The sequence below is a fragment of the Bos javanicus genome, chromosome 10, assembly GCF_032452875.1.
Source record: "Bos javanicus breed banteng chromosome 10, ARS-OSU_banteng_1.0, whole genome shotgun sequence".
Classification (NCBI taxonomy): domain Eukaryota; kingdom Metazoa; phylum Chordata; class Mammalia; order Artiodactyla; family Bovidae; genus Bos; species Bos javanicus.
The window spans coordinates 17,756,017-17,774,008 of NC_083877.1; the positions used below are offsets into that span (position 1 = coordinate 17,756,017).

Consider the following 17,992-nt stretch of genomic DNA (forward strand, 5'->3'; position numbering starts at 1 on the left):
AGACTATTAAGTGAATATTTATTATAGTTTGAATTTACTTCCATTGGGAATAATAATGATACATGGTGTACATTGTAAAATGAAATGTAATTGGTTTTTTGGTGTGCAAACATTGGGAGGAATAGTGATAGTGCTCAAGAGACAGAGTGGGGAATGGAAAGAGAGGGGACGTGAGACCGGAGGTAGAGAACAGTTGGGAGACTTATTCAATAATCCTTGTGAGAAGTGATGACAACTTACAGCAATAACAATAGGGGTGTAACAAAGGGGCAGATTGAATAAATATTTAAGTAAAAACATTAAGATTTAGCAACTGATTGTATGTGAGTAGTAGAGAATACAGAGGAATATGGGAGACTGATTCTTAATTTATAACCTAGATTTCTTTTTTTGTCTACCAGAAAATGTTCTCCTGTTGAATGGTTGCTTTAACGTGGACACAAACATGCTTCAAGAAGAATCTGTTCTTTCAGTGACATCTTTTCCTTCAGGGAGAGCTTGCCCTTTCTGTGATTGCTCGCCTGAAAGCAGACATCTTTCTTTTCAGTGTTGTTTAATAGGAAGGTCATCTTTATCCACATAGAGCAATCTGGGTCACCCATACACATACAAAAGCTGCAGGATCCAGCTTTCCTTGATGTATTGAGAAGCTTTCCTATCTACCTTAAGACCCCCTCTGATCAGTGTGACCTAAGTTTAGGCTTTTGAACATTCCTATCATCTCTTCTTCTGGCTGTGAAATTTATTAACTGATTAAGAACTCTGCTCTCACTATACACCACCTTTTGCTTGAAGATTCTGTCATTTGCTCTATTCCTGTGACTTTGTCCATGGCTGCAACAGAGTAACAAATTTTATTCTATCGGAGATGTTCCACCCAATTCTGCCATGTCGTTCGCAAACCAAGAAATTGAACAATATCCCCAGTGATTTTTTTTTTTTTTAATTACTGATTTATACCTATAATGGCACCCCACTCCAGTACTCTTGCCTGGAAAATCCCATGGACGGAGGAGCCTGGTAGGCTGCAGTCCATGCTAAGGGTCGGACACAGCTGAGCGACTTCACTTTCCCTTTTCACTTTCATGCATTGGAGAAGGAAATGGCAACCCACTCCAGTGTTCTTGCCTGGAGAATCCCAGGGACGGGGGAGCCTGGTGGGCTGCCGTCTATGGGGTCGCACAGAGTCGGACACGACTGAAGTGACTTAGCAGCTTAGCAGCATGAATTAACAACATTTCTTTTCAGAGTTACCAAACTAAAAAGGGACTCTAAAATGTAGGCATCCTAATTGTATGTCCCACCAGGAGCAAATGAAATTGGAGAAAGGTAGTTTTCTAAAAGAAGTGCTCCAGGATTATTAGCAGAAGGGGGAAGACATGATACACAGGTCATGTGCCCCTTCATTCTGTGTATTTATCTTTCTTGAGTTCAGAGAAGGTTTATATATATAAAATATATACATGTATACATATACATATTGCTTTTTCATATACCTATCTCTATTTTTTTTTTAGTATTTTAGTAGAATTTCTCAAGCTTTTGTTGATATTACTGATTTCCTATAGTGTCCATTTTACTTTTTGCTGATTCTATACATTTTAAATTCTATCATCTATTTAGTTTTGAAATGTCATTTTCTATGTCTTTACAGTTCTGTCATCTGCAAATACTCATAACCTTGTTTTTTTCTTTTACAGATTTTAATTGTTTTCATTTTATTGTTAGTTAAACCAAAAATCTCAGTGCAAATTTTAAAGCATGGTCATAGTTTATCTTTTATATTATTAAATTTGCGATAAATATACTTAGATTTCTCCTCTTGAATCTAGATGAAATCTAGATGGTATTTCTTGAATGTAAGAGAAGGGCTAAATAATATCATAGAAAGTGTATTTTAAGTCTTTAAAAAGGCTATTTTAGCCAATATCTGCTTTGAAATGTTAAATCGAAATTTTCAAATAATATTGTGATGGAAATACAGATGAGAAAATTAATCTCCAGTGACTGTGAAATTTATATATTTTAATGTCCAGAAAAAAAATGTTATGAATAACTCGATAATACTTAAGTGTGTTAGATTAAAAGGTTGATGAAGCCCTCCCAAGGAGCCCTACTTCCGGGTCATTTAGAAACTCACCCTGTTTTGTGCTGTTCTTGCAGTATTACAATAGTGGGGCTTAAAGTCATGCTGCACACTCGTCACTTCACGGGCCATACCCTGTAACTCACCCTTGCTTGTGCACCTCAGATTCCTCTGCTTATGTTCATGTGTATAGTCTGTAATTCAAGTCCTCTTGTTCTAAACAGCCAGTGTCCACCATATTGTACCCTGACTCAACATTATCTGTCTCCTCTCTTAAGCAGTTTCAGTAATAAAGAATATCTATCCTCACCCTCTCCTGGGGTTCCTAGTTCCTTTTCCATTCAGACTCTTGACTGCTTTCAGGATCCTACAGTATAAGTGGAGTATGAACAGGGAGAATTGGTATCATTTCTTTTCTCTGTCTTTTCTCTCAGAGGGTAGTCTTGTTTGGTCAAAACATTGTGAGCTCATGCCTTAGGCTTACAGTTTCTATTTTGCAGCTAGTACGTATATTTCTCTTCACCTTCCTGGGAACCTGGCTCAGTGTTGGGCAGTTCAGTTCAGTTCATTTCAGCCGCTCAGTTGTGTCCGACTCTTTGTGACCCCATGAACTGCAGCACTCCAGGCCTCCCTGTCCATCACCAACTCCTGGAGTTTATTCAAACTCATGTCCTTTGAGTCGGTGATGCCATCCAACCATCTCATCCTCTGTTGTCCCCTTCTCCTCCTGCCTTCAGTCCTTCCCAGCATCAGGGTCTTTTCCAGTGAGTCGGTTCTTTGCATCACATGGCCAAAGTATTGGGGTTTCAGCTTCAACATCAGTCCTTTCAATGAACACTCAGGCTAATTTCCTTTAGGATGGACTGGTTGGATCTCTGTGCAGTCCAAGGGACTCTTAAGAGTCTTCTCCAACACCACAGTTCAAAAGCATCAGTCGTCAGTGCTCAGCTTTCTTTATAGTCCAACTCTCACATCCATACATCACTACTGGAAAAACCATAGCTTTGACTAGACAGACCTTTGTTGGCAAAGTAATGTCTCTATGCTGTCTAGGTTGGTCATAACTTTTCGTTCAAGGAGTAAGCAACTGTTAATTTCATGGCTGCAGTCACCATCTGCAGTGATTTTGGAGTCCCCCAAAATAAAGTCTGCCACTATTTCCACTGTTTCACCATCTATTTGCCATGAAGTGGTGGGGCTAGATGCCATGATCTTAGTTTTCTGAATGTTGAGTTTTAAGCCAACTTTTTCACTCTTCTCTTTCACTTTCATCAAGAGGCTCTTTAGTTCTTTGCTTTCTGCCATAAGGGTGGTATCATCTGCATATCTGAGGTTACTGATATTTCTCCTGGTAATCTTGATTCCAGCTTGTGCTTCATCCAGCCCAGCGTTTCTCATGATGTACTCTGCATATAAGTTAAATAAGCAGGGTGACAATATACAGCCTTGATGTACTTCTTTTCCTATTTGGAACCAGTCTGTTGTTCCAGGTCCAGTTCTAGCTGTTGCTTGGAGATGCCCAAATGAGTGCTTATTGATTATTTGGTAAAATATACTTCAAATAATTACCATGGTCAAATTACAAGATGTGTTCCTTTAGTTAATTTTCACAAATTAAGTAACTTCATAATATCTATAACAGAGGAAACATGAAATAGATTTTGAAATGTCTTCATATAAATATGTTTGTTACAGAATCCAGTGACTGGGTCTTTTATTTTTATAACATGTACCTCTGAGATTTATGCCTGCTAATCATCCCTACCTCATTTTTTTAACAGATTACCAAAATTGAAAATGTCAATCATTTGTGTGATTTGAGAGTTTTAAATCTTGCCAGGAACTTTTTAAGTCACGTTGATAATCTTAATGGGCTGGATTCACTAACTGAGCTTAACCTGCGACACAATCAAATTACTTTTGTGGTGAGTATTAAAATGGAATCAATATGTGATTTCTGGCCTTTCTTTTAAGGGAATGAAATAAATGTTATAGCATTGCTTTCTGTAAAGTAAGAGTCTAAGGTAATTTAGTTTTTTTCTGAATTTAAATTGTGGATATAATTGTTAAGCTTTATAATATTATGGTTTGGGAAATGGTATGTTATTTTCCATTCTAAAAGATAAATGTAAAATTAGGAGCAGGAGTGTTATCAGTAAATGAATCAACTATGGATAAATGAATTTTGAATCCTTTCCTGTGTTGTTATAGAAATAGAATTAATAAGAAAGACGGTTATTGGTGACTGAAAGTTGGCAGATTGCTGCACAGAGAGGAAAAAGACGCAGTGAGGAGAGACTGAGGGCTTTGAAGACACATAAATATCATATTCTTGGCAGTTTTTCGAAGGCAGCTTGGTATGGAGGAAAGAACACTGTTGCACAGGACATCAGAGGCCCAGTGCCGGTCTGCTTCATCTCTCACTACTTGTGTAGTAGTGTAGTGTTAGTTGCTCAGTTGTGTCCAACTCTTTGCTACCCCACATCCTGTAGACTGCCAGGCTCCTCTGTCCATGGGATTCTCCAGGCAAGAGTACTGGAGTGGATTGCCAATCCCTTCTCTATCTTCCTGACCCAGGAATCAAACCTGGTTCTCCTGCATTGCAGGCAGATTCTTTACCATCTGAGCTATAGGGAAGATCCCGTAACTGTGTGACCTTGGGTAAGTCCCTCACCTATGAGATTCAGTTTACTTTTCTCTAAAATGAGGACATTGGGCTAGATCATCTCTGCAGTCCTTTTTGGTTTGCTGACTCTGAAAAAAAGATATAAATATGATAGAAAGCTGGCATGTGAGCAGGAGGAAAAGAGCTGGCATCATGAGACTACTCTGAAACTCTGAGGATGAACTTCATTAGATTTATAGTTTTACTCATGTTTAGCAGCTAAATAACTGCTTAATGCTCAGGTATGTTGAACTTGCATATGTGAGGAGCTCTAGAAATAAGACTTTCAGTTATATGACATGATACAGGCCAAGAAGACATCTAAGGCTTTATAAAAACACTATTTGTTTTTTAACAAGTTTCCTGTTAAAGTTTCTTGTTAAGTTTTAGCAAGTTTTCTGTTGTTTATATGCAACAGAGAAACTGCATTAGGTTTTCTGTGGATATCACTTAAGCACTCTTAAAGGCACAATCTGATTCTTAACTTTTTCAAGACATTGAGTTCCTTGGTTGGTTGGTTTAGTCACTAAGTGTCCGACTTCTGCAACCCCACGGACTGTAGCCTGCCGGTCTCCTCTGTCCATGGGATTCTCCAGGCAAGAATACTAGAGTGGGCTGCCATTTCCTTCTCCAGGGAATCTTCTCAACCCAGGGATCAAACCCAGGTCTCTTACATTGCAGGCAGATTATTTACCAACTGAGCTATGAGGGAAGCCCATTAGTAAGTAAGTAAGCCCATCGAGTTCCTTAGTAAATAATTACATAAACTTAAGTGGTACACTTGAAAAAGTTGGAGGACAGTTGATACCTTATCTCTAGGCCTCACTGGACAGATTGGTTTCATTTTGAAGTTTCCCCAGAAAATCTGAGCCAAGTAATGCTTACATTTTCTAGGAGGTTGAGATAATTTCAAAACCTTTTCTAAGATATAGATTTATTCCAGAACCTTTAAATTCTGCCAACCTTTCCCCAGATTGGATTTAAATATTGGAAATGGCTTATTTATTTTAAGAGACATCCATATTGAGTTAATCTGTTACATTGCTGTCTCGAGGAACTGTTCAGGCTGGACTTAATCCGTCCTCAGGACATTGGGTGTGGTAAGAATCCAAACACTTCGGTAGAGTGGGGTATAGAAATCTGTTGGCCTTAGCATATTTCTGTCTACAGTTTGTCCTTCATTTGGAAAATGTGTAATATACATCCAGGAAATTGCTTAATGAATTTCCCACTGAGTACCTAATCATTACTGTTATAGATTAGGCAGCAGTAAGCATCTTATGGAAAAGGAAATTGTTTTAATTTCTAAAAGTGAAAAAGGTTTAAATATTATGTATATGGTATAAGCATCATGTGTATTAATTTATTGAATACTGTGAGTGTATGTGTAAGAATAAATAAACTTCTCCAACTCTATTTCTTTTCTGAAGCATCCTTTTCCTGAAGGCCCAAGAGACTTTAAATCTGAGGATTCCTTTTTTTCCCCCCCTCTCTCTTTTTTTTAAACTACCTCTTCTTTTCTCCAGGGTCAGTTATCACATTATTTTTTTTTTTGCTTTGTTTTTTCTCATGGTTTTGATTTTCCTCAGTGACTGGTAATTCTTAAATGAAGGACCATGTTAAGGCATGGCTGACTCTCTTCTACAGCTGAATAGGTCTTTTTTAACCATAAGTCTCTCCCTAGAATGATCACTAGATTTGTGTAAGTTGCTGAATCCCACACACTGGCAGACTTCCCCTTAGAGTGAGTGGACAACAGGCAGGCTCACTGTGTAACTATCAAAATAAGAAACACTACTTTGTGATGGCAGGGAGGAGGAATAAGAAGGACCTCAGTATCTTTTGTGCCAGCTGAAATTGCCATTCCTCTTCCCCTTCTGGTTCTACTGTGGCAGTTATTAAACATCTCCATAGATAAAACTGTTCATGGGGTTCTCAAGGCAAGAACACTGAAGTGGTTTGCCATTCCCTTCTCCAGTGGACCACATTCTGACTTATCCACTGGAGAAGGGAATGGCAAACCACTTCAGTATTCTTGCCTTGAGAACCCCATGAACACTATGAAAAGGCAAAATGATAGGATACTGAAAGGGGAACTCCCTGGGTTGATAGATGCCCAGTATGCTACTGGAGATCAGTGGAGAAATAACTCCAGAAAGAATGAAGGGATGGAACCAAAGCAAAAACAATACCCAGCTGTGGGTGTGACTGGTGATAGAAGCAAGGTCCGATGCTGTAAAGAGCAATATTGCATAGGAACCTGGAATGTCAGGTCCATGAATCAAGGCAAATTGGAAGTGGTCAAACAGGAGATGGCAAGAGTGAACGTTGACATTCTAGGAATCAGCAAACTAAAATGGACTGGAATGGGTGAATTTAACTCAGATGACCATTATATCTACTACTGCGGGCAGAAATCCCTCAGAAGAAATGGAGTAGCCATTATGGTCAACAAAAGAGTCTGAAATGCAGTACTTGGATGCAATCTCAAAAATGACAGAATGATCTCTGTTCGTTTCCAAGGCAAACCATTCAATACCATGGTAATCCAAGCCTATGCCCCAACCAGTAACGCTGAAGAAGCTGAAGTTGAATGGTTCTGTGAAGACCTTTTAGAACTAACACCCAAAAAAGATGTCCTTTTCATTATAGGGGACTGGAATGCAAAAGTAGGAAGTCAAGAAACACCAGGGGTAACAGGCAAATTTGGCCTTGGAGTATGGAATGAAGCAGGGCAAAGGCTAACAGAGTTTTGCAAAGAGAACACACTGGTCATAGCAAACACCCTCTTCCAACAACACAAGAGAAGACTCTACACATGGACATCACCAGATGGTCAACACCTAAATCAGATTGATTACATTCTTTGCAGCCAAAGATGGAGAAGCTCTATATAGTCTGCAAAAACAAGACTGGGAGCTGACTGTGGCTCAGATCATGAACTCCTTATTGCCAAATTCAGACTTAAATTGAAGAAAGTAGGGAAAACCACTAGGCCATTCAGGTATGACCTAAATCAAATCCCTTATGATTATACAGTGGAAGTGAGAAATAGATTTAAGGGCCTAGATCTGATAGACAGTGTGCCTGATGAACTATGGAATGAGGTTCGTGACATTGTACAGGAGACAGGGATCAAGACCATCCCCATGGAAAAGAAATGCAAAAAAGCAAAATGGCTGTCTGAGAAGGCCTTACAAATAGCTGTGAAAAGAAGAGAAGCGAAAAGCAAAGGAGAAAAGGAAAGATATAAGCATCTGAATGCAGAGTTCCAAAGAATAGCAAGCAGAGATAAGAAAACCTTCCTCAGCGATCAATGCAAAGAAATAGAGGAAAACAACAGAATGGGAAAGACTAGAGATCTCTTCAAGAAAATTAGAGATACCAAGGGAACATTTCATGCAAAGATGGGCACAATAAAGGACAGAAATGGTATGGACCCAACAGAAGCAGAAGATATTAAGAAGAGGTGGCAAGAATACACAGAAGAACTGTACAAAAAGGAGCTTCACAACCCAGATAATCACAATGGTGTGATCACTCACCTAGAGCCAGACATCCTGGAATGTGAAGTCAAGTGGGCCTTAGAAAGCATCACTACGAACAAAGCTAGTGGAAGTGATGGAATTCCAGTTGAGCTATTTCAAATCCTGAAAGATGATGCTGTGAAAGTGCTGCACTCAATATGCCAGCAAATTTGGAAAACTCAGCAGTGGCCACAGGACTGGAAAAGGTCAGTTTTCATCCCAATCCCAAAGAAAGGCAATGCCAAAGAATGCTCAAACTATCGCACAATTGCACTCATCTCACACGCTAGTAAAGTAATGCTCAAAATTGTCCAAGCCAGGCTTCTGCAATATGTGAACCGTGAACTTCCAGATGTTCAAGCTGGTTTTAGAAAAGGCAGAGGAACCAGAGATCAAATTGCCAACATCCACTGGATCATCGAAAAAGCAAGAGAGTTCCAGAAAAACATCTAATTCTGCTTTATTGACTATGCCAAAGCCTTTGTGTGGATCACAATAAACTGTGGAAAATTCTGAAAGAGATGGGAATACCAGACCACTTGACCTGCCTCTTGAGAATCCTGTATGCAGGTCAGGAAACAACAGTTAGAACTGGACATGGAACAACAGACTGGTTCCAAATAGGAAAAGTAGTATGTCAAGGCTGTATATTGTCACACTGCTTATTTAACTTATATGCAGAGTACATCATGAGAAACGCTGGACTGGAAAAAGCACAAGCTGGAATCAAGATTGCCTGGAGAAATATCAATAACCTCAGATATGCAAATGACACCACCCTTATGGCAGAAAGTAAGGAAGAACTAAAGAGCCTCTTGATGAAAGAGAAGAGTGAAAAAGTTGGCTTAAAGCTCAACATTCAGAAAACTAAGATCATGGCATCTGGTCCCGTCACTTCATGGCAGATAGATGGAGAAACAGTGGAAACAGTGTCAGACTTTATTTTTCTGGGCTCCAAAATCACTGCAGATGGTGATTTCAGCCATGAAATTAAAAGATGCTTACTCCTTGGAAGGAAAGTTATGACCAACCTAGATAGCATTTTGAAAAGCAGAGACATTACTTTGCCAACAAAGTTTCGTCTAGTCAAGGGTATGGTTTTTCCTGTGGTCATGTATGGATGTGAGAGTTGGACTGTGAAGAAGGCTGAGCGCTGAAGAATTGATGCTTCTGAACTGTGGTGTTGAAGAAGACTCTTGAGAGTCCCTTGGACTGCAAGGAGATCCAACCAGTCCATTCTAAAGGAGATCAGTCCTGGCTGTTCGTTGGAAGGACTGATGCTGAAGCTGAAACTCCAGTATTTTGGCCACCTCATGCGAAGAGTTGACTTATTGGAAAAGACCCTGATGCTGGGAGGGATTGGGGGCAGGAGGAGAAGGGGACGACAGAGGATGAGATGGCTGGATGTCATCACCGACTTGATGGACATGAGTTTGAGCGAACTCTGGGAGTTGGTGATGGCCAGAGAGGCCTGGCGTGCTGCGATTCATGGGGTCGCAGAGTCGGACACGACTGAGCGACTGAACTGACTGACTGAACTGATAGATAAAACACCCATGCTCTCCATCCTTCCTTGAGTCTCTGTTTGTTAGAAACAGATCCTGAGGCTGTAGCTGAGGATTTCTTCGGCCAGCTGCTCTGTACATTATTGTGTGTGTGCATGGTAGGAGTGGGAGTGGGCTGGGTGGGCAGTGGGTTTGTTGGTGTTCCAGGATTAGCTGTTTAGTAGACACATCTTTAATTATACATCTACTTGATTAGTCATAGCTATTCATAGTGCATGCCTGTGTTTTGTTTGTGCTGACTCTGAGAGTGGAAGTTGGCATTCTCATGGAGAGAATTGCCACGTTTGCAGTACAGCATCTCTCCGGCCAGTTCTGAGCTGCAGTTTTCTTTGTTCAAGATTATCTCCAATAACATCCATCTGCTTTTCAGCTTCCTGAAATTTCATCAAAAGTGTTGCTCTATTAGTAACTTTTGTTTTTAACATTTTCTGTGGAATTGCTCATTTTATTTATTTTGTTTGTTTCACCCATTGAATCTTGGGAAGGAGATGAAATAAATGCATCACCTACTTTACCATCTTATCAGAAACTGTCTTCACTGATAATGTCAGTGTAGAAAAGAATTTAATACAATAAAAAATCAAGGACTATTTAATACAGTATAGTTGTATTCAATTCTCTGATCTTTTTCTTGGAAATTTTGTAAGTTTCTAAGCAAATATCTTTTTAGTTTGTACATCTTTCCCTTTAAAAGAACTGTGAAACATTTCAAACTTTCCCAAAGAATAGGAAATAAGATTACCAACATTTGTGTGTCAACCAATGAATTTAAATAAAAGCCTTTTAAATATAGTTGAGTCCTACTCTGTAGCCCTCCCCCAACACAGTCCCTCCCTCCTTTGCAGACGTAGTCAGAGTTATGAATTTGGTATTTATTTCTATGCATGTCTGTTTGTGTTTCCTGTATATATATATTCCCAAACAATCCCATATATATCCCTAAACAATGAAGTAATTATTTTGCATGCTTTTAAGTCTTCTGTACATGGTTTTATCAAACAGTACATATCTTCTGTAAGTTACTTTTATTATGCTTTGAGATTTATATGTGTTGATACCTATCGCTCCAGTTCACTAATTTTCATTGTTATATAATATCATACTGTATGATTATGATTAAATATTTATTCTTCTGTTTTTGGATAATATTTCTAATTTTTATTGTTAAGAAATAATATTTTTGTATGTATCTTTTTGTGCATAATTATAACAGTTTCCCTTGGACAGTGGCTTTCAGACAGTTTTAGCCATAATCTATGTTAATAAATAAAATTTACATTGTGCATGCATGCTCAGTCGTATCTGACTCTTTGCGACCCCATGGACTGTGACCCACCAGGCTCCTCTGTCCATGGGATTTCCCAGGCAAGAATACTGGAGTGGGTTGCTGTTTCCTTCTCCAGGGGATCTTCCCAATACAGGGATAGAACCCGTGTCTCCTGCATCTTCTACATTGCAAGAGAATTCTTTACCAGTGAGCTACCTGTGAAGTCCCTGAGTTGATTTCTTGACTAATGAAAAACTGGTTGTAATCTGCCTTTGAAAAATAATGCTAAATGATGACTTGGGAGAAGCATTGCTTGGTGCCAGGACTATGCACGTCATTTCACTCTATTAGTTACTGCCACATTTCCCCCAAAGTGGTTGTACCAAATTACATTTCCATCAGCATTCCCTGAGAATTTCTTTAACTTCACAACTTTATTGACACTTGATGTTGTCAGATGTTGACCTTCTAATTTTTGCCAGTCTTATAACTATGAAATTGTATTATTTTGAGATTTGAATTTGAATTTCTAGTGGGATTGAATGTCTATCATCTTTTTTCCATTTTTGATACTGATATTGCTTGTTCTGCAGATAGCCTTATCCTTTGCCCACTGTTATAACATCTTTTTCTTTTTCCTATTCAGTTCAGTTCAGTTGCTCAGTCGTGTCCGACTCTTTGCGACCCCATGAATCGCAGCACGCCAGGCCTCCCTGTCCATCACCAACTCCCGGAGTTCACTCAAACTCACATCCATCGAGTTGGTGATGCCATCCAGCCATCTCATCCTCTGTCATCCCCTTTTCCTCCTGCCCCCAATCCCTCCCAGCATCAGAGTCTTTTCCAGTGAGTCAACTCTTCGCATGAGGTGCCCAAAGTACTGGAGTTTCAGCTTCAGCATCATCCCTTCCAAAGAACACCCAGGGCTGATCTCCTTTAGAATGGACTGGTTGGATCTCCTTGCAGTCCAAGGGACTCTCAAGAGTTTTCTCCAACACCACAGTTCAAAAGCATCAATTCTTCGGCACTTAGCTTTCTTCACAGTCCAACTCTCACATCCATACATGACCACTGGAAAAACCATAGCCTTGACTAGACAGACCTTTGTTGGCAAAGTAATGTCTCTGCTTTTGAATACGCTATCTAGGTTGGTCATAACTTTCCTTCCAAGGAGTAAGCATCTTTTAATTTCATGGCTGCAGTTTCCTGTTGATGAGTAATATTTCTTTTCTTTCTGCTGTCTTTGAGAAACAGAAGTAAAAATCAATAGTTTCCTTTATTGTTTCTTCTTTTTGTTTGAAAAATCCTTTTTTATAGGCTGAGGACATAAAGATATTTTTCTATGTTGTCTTGCAAGAGTTTTAAAGTTGTTCTTCACATGGGGGTGTTTCATCTATTTGGCATTGATTTTTGCTTGTGATGTGCCATTGAAATCCAATTTCATTTTTTTTTCTCATATGGATTACTAGTTGTCCCAGCACATTTTCTTGAAAAGTAAATTCTTTTTGTTCTTCCCTCTCCCCTTGGCAGTATCTTCTTTTAGCAAATTAAATATCCTCATATGCGTAGGTCACATGCACAATTCATTTTTAAATTTACAATCTGAGAATCTGTCTTCTGATCAGATGTTTGTCTGTTATACTAATTGTGATTACATACATTTCCATTCATCAATTTGATATTATTTCAAGCTTTCTGTTTTTCTTCTTGTGTATGATTTCCAGTTGATAGAGTTTTCTCTGTTCTTCTTTACATTAACGGTTACTACTGCATTTTAAATTACACAGTTGACTTAAATTGTAGTCAAGTACACGTCCCTAAAAGGACCTTAGAATCATTGAATCCAGTAAACCCCTCTCATTTTGCATGCTTTCGTTGCCTAGTATTTCCTTTTTTTTTTTAACCATCCAATTTATATATTTTAATTGCTGTGTTTTTAGTCAGTGTTTATTTGGATTCAGCCACATACTTGTTTGGCTTTACCACTCTTCCCAAAGTATATAACTTAGATAAAGTTCCTTTAAGATGGCTATGGTGGTAGTAAGCTTTCTCAGTTTCTGTTTGGTAACTTGTTTATTTTGCTTTTACTCATGACTGATTCTGGATTTGGTTGACAGTTATTTTTCTCCTGGATGTTTTGAAGTGCATATCCCTTGTCTTCAGTTTTCTATTATTGTAATTAAACTGTCATCAATCACTTTTTCTTGGTAGTCTTTTACTTCCTCTGTTTGTTTTAAGATTATAAGATTTCTTCTTGAAGTCTTTCAGACTCACTATGATCTATATAGATAGGGAACTACTATATTTGACCAATTTGAGGCATGTATTTTTCTATATTTCAACAAATCTGAAATCTGAATATATGTTACAATCTACATCAGTTCAGTTCACTTCAGTCTCTCAGTCATGTCCTCATGGACTCACCTCATGGACTACAGCACACCAGGCCTCCCTGTCCATCACCAACTCCCGGAGTTTACTCAAACTCGTGACCATTGAGTCAGTGATGCCATCCAGCTATCTAATCCTCTGTCATCCCCTTCTTCTTCTGCCTTCAATCTTTCCCAGCATCAGGGTTTTTTCCAGTAAGTAAGTTCTTCACATCAGGTGGCCAAAGTATTGGAGTTGCAGCTTCAGCATCAGTTCTTCCAATGAATATTCAGGACTGATTTCCTTTAGGATGGACTGGTTGGATCTCCTTGCAGTCCGAGGGACTCTCAAGGGTCTTTTCCAACACTGCAGTTCAAAAGCATCAATTCTTCTGAGCTCAGCTTTCTTTATAGTCCAACTCTCACATCCATACATGACTACTGGAAAAACCATAGCTTTTATTAGACAGACCTTTGTTGGCAAAGTAATGTCTCTGCTTTTTCATATGCTGTCTATGTCATAACTTTTCTTCCAAGAAGCAAGTGTCTTTTAATTTCACGGGTACAGTCACCATCTGCAGTGATTTTGGAGCCCCCCAAAATAAAATCTGCCACTGTTTCCACTGTTTCCCCACCTATTTGCCATGAAGTGGTGGGACCAGATGCCATGATCTTCGTTTTCTGCATGTTTAGTTTTAAGCCAACTTTTTCACTCTCCTCTTTCACTTTCATCAAGAGGCTCTTTAGTTCTTCTTCACTTTCTGCCATAAGGGTGGTGTCATCTGCATATATGAGGTTATTGATATTTCTCCCAGAAATCTTAATTTCAGCTTGTGCTTCTTCCAGTCCAGTGTTTCTCATGATGTACTCTGCATATAAGTTAAATAAGCAGGGTGACAATATGAAGCCTTGACATACTCCTTTCTCAATTTGGAACCAGTCTATCGTCCCATGTCCAGTTCTAACTGTTGCTTCTTGACCTGCATACAGATTTCTCAGGAGGCAGATCAGATGGTCTGGTATTCCCTTCTCTTTAAGAATTTTCCACAGTTTGGTGTGATCCACACAAAGGCTTTGGCATAGTGAATAAAGCAGAAGTCGATGTTTTCTGGAACTCTCTTGCTTTTTTGATGATCCAGGGGATGTTGGCAATTTGATCTCTGGTTCCTTTGCCTTTTCTAAATCCAACTTTTTTCACTCTTCTCTTTCACCTTCATCAAGAGGCTCTTTAATTGCTCTTTGCTTTCTGTCATAAGGGTGGTGTCATCTGCATACCTGAAGTTATTGATATTTCTCCTGGCAATCTTGATTCCAGCTTGTGCTTTGTCTGGCCCGGCATTTCACATGATGGACTGTGCATATAAGTTAAATAAGCAGGGTGACAATACACGGCGTTGATGTACTCCTTTCCCAGTTTGGAGCCAGTTGTTATTCCATGTTCGGTTCTAACTGTGCTTCTTGACCTGCATACAGGTTTCTCAGGAGGCAGGTCAGGTGGTCTGATATTCCCATCTCTTGAAGAATTTTCCACAGTTTGTTGTGATCCACACAATCAAAAGCTTGAGCATAGTCAATGAAGCAGAAGTAGATGTTTGTCTAAATTCTCTTGCTTTTTCTATGATACAACAGATGTTGGCGATTTGGTCTCTGGTTCCTTTGCCTTTTCTAAATCCAGCTTGAACATCTGGAAGTTTTTGGTTCACGTACTGTTGAAGCCTAGCTTGGAGAATATTGAGCATTACTTTGCTAGCGTGTGAAATGAGTGCAATTGTGCGGTAGTTTGAACATTCTTTGGCATTGCCTTTCTTTGGGATTGGAATGAAAACTGACCTTTTCCAGTCCTGTGGCCACTGAAGAGTTTTCCAAATTTGCTGGCGTATTGAGTGCAGTACTTTCACAACATCATCTTTTAGGATTTGAAATAGCTCAACTGGATTCCATCACCTCCACTAGCTTTCAGGAGGCCATCATTAGCTCTAGTATAGAGCTGCTGAGCAGGTGACCCACAAACTTGAGAACAATTATACACAAAGAAGTTCTCACACTGTTGCAAAAGTTCTAGGGTCTACAACAGGTTTCCCAACCTGGGGATCTGGCTAAAGAACTGAGAACCCCCAGGGAATTTGACTTTGATAACTGTTTATATTATTACCACTTCAGTTGTTGGTATTACATGTGTGGAGTTTAATTACTCTGCAAAATGTATTTTAAAATTTTATAGCATAATTTAGAATTGAAATCAAACATTATTCCAAAAAACATGGAAATAGAATAGCAAAAACAAATTTAATATTAGTGAAATACGCTTTTCATTGGAGCAATGACTCTAACTCCACACGATTTTGCTAATTAACAGTCAAATACTTAAAAGGAAGATAACTGCCTTTGACAAAGCTGTGTTACAGTCTCACTGTAGTTTTACTTGCAGTTATTTAGACTAAATGATAACTCATGGACAATAGGTACCTATTAGCTATTCTGGTATATCCTTTTGTGAAGTATCAGTTCATGTCTTTTGCCCATTAAAAAAATATATATTATGTTTTTATCAGTGAGTATGGTAGATCTTCATTCTAGATTCAGCCCTTTATTTCATTTATATATTGAATGCATTTTCTGCATGGCTTCCTTTTTGCTTTCTTAACAATATTTTCAACTTGTAGAAACTTTAAGTCTTAGTGACATACAGTTTATCAATTTGTTTTCTTTTTATCATTAGTGTCTTTTTTTGTCTTGTTTGGGAAGTCTTTGCTTATCCAGATATCATAGATATGTTCTCCTCTGTTATCTTCCAGAAGGCTTATACTTTTTACCTTTCATTTTAGGTCTGTGATCCACCTTTAATTAAGTTTTGTATATGGTGTGAGATGGCAGCCCACTCAGGTATTCTTGCTTGGGAAATCCCATGGACAGAGGAGCCTGGTGGGTTATAGTCCATGGGGTCACAGAGAGTCGGATGCAACTGAGTGACTACACACACACACACACGGTGTGAGATGTAGGGGTCATGACTCATTTTTCCCAAATAGAAATGTCTGTTTTCTCCATCATCGTTATTCAAATGGACTTGTTTTCCACCATTTAATTAAACTGGTTTCTTTTTCAAAATTGAGTTATAGTCAAATGAGTCTTTCTCTGAACCTTCTATTCTGTTCCATCTATTTGTCTACCATTATGCCAAGACTATACTGTCTAACTATTCTAGCTTTATACATGGAGATATTTGGGGAGATCATTAATTTAACAAATTTATTTTGCCTAATTTTTATGTGTAAAGAAATGACATTTGGTTTTAAAAAATATGGTTAAGTAAATTAAAAGAACTCGTTTGGTAATAATGAAATAAAAATTCAAAGTGATATTTTATTGGTTAATCATAAGTTTATTTTCACCAGGTTTACATAAAATAATCATCAGATATCTTAGATTTTATTAAATATGATAATTTTATTAACATACCCAATATCTATGTTTTATGAATCTGTGGATTCATTTCTTTGACTAATTATGGGGGCGGGAATATTCTGAGGCTTTATATTTCAAATATTGATCTCTTCCATTTTCTGCTTCTTCAGCACCTGCTAGACAGTGGTATGGACCTTCTTGTTCTATTCTTTGTTTCTTAAAATTTCCATCATTCTTACTTTTCTCTGCTAAATTTGTGCATGATTTTTATTTCTTTAATGTTTCTTCCAGTTCACTAACCTTCTCTTTAGTTTTGTCTAATCTGATTTTCAGTCCATCCATTGAATTTTTAATAATGACCATAATTTTTTATTTCTAGAAGTTCTGCATGAATTTCAAAAAATAAATGCCAAATTTCTCATGTTTTGATTTATTTTATTTATCTAATAATTTTAAACATAGACATTCCATAGTCTTTATCAAGTTATTATATTTTCTTAGTTTTTTGGTAATTCTTTACATTTATTGCCTAAAATTTATGCTTACTCTTGCTCATAGTAGTTTTTTTCATTAATCATCTGCATTGTGAAAATGCAGTAAGGCTTCCCAAGTAGCGCTAGTGGTAAAGAACCACCTGCCAATACAGTAGATGCAAGAGACACTGGTTTGATCCCTGGATTCGAATGATCACCTGGAGTAGGGCATGACAACCCACTCCAGTATTGTTGCCTGGAAAATTCCATGGACCGAGGAGCCTGGCAGTCTACAGTTCACGGGGCTGCAGAGACTAAGGCACAACTGGCAACCGAGCGACTGAGAGTGCATGTGCATTTGTGCACACACACACACACACACACACACACACACACGCTATACAGTCTGACTTGAGTTTGTGTCTCTCTAGTGAGTTTTGCCTGTAGTGGTAAGGGTAAGAATGTCAGGGGCCATTTTTTATGAGGAATCTTGGGTTTCCCTGGTGCCTCAAATGGTAAAGAATCTGCCTGCAGTGCAAGAGAGCTGGATTCCATCCCTTGTCTGGAAGATCTCCAGAGAAGGTAATGGCTACCCATTCCAGTACTCTTGTCTGGAGAACCCCATGGGCAGAGGA

At 38.6% G+C, this 17,992-nt stretch overlaps 1 protein-coding gene across 4 annotated transcripts in view; it reads left to right on the forward strand.

Moving 5' to 3' along the window:
- Positions 1-17,992, forward strand: part of LRRC49 (leucine rich repeat containing 49) — a 150,593-nt gene that overhangs the window by 21,316 nt on the left and 111,285 nt on the right. For all 4 annotated transcript variants that reach the window (XM_061430233.1, XM_061430232.1, XM_061430235.1 and 1 more), the window contains one exon: positions 3,868-4,011. In XM_061430233.1, the coding sequence (XP_061286217.1) occupies positions 3,868-4,011 (144 nt within the window). The remainder of the gene's footprint in view (positions 1-3,867; positions 4,012-17,992) is intronic.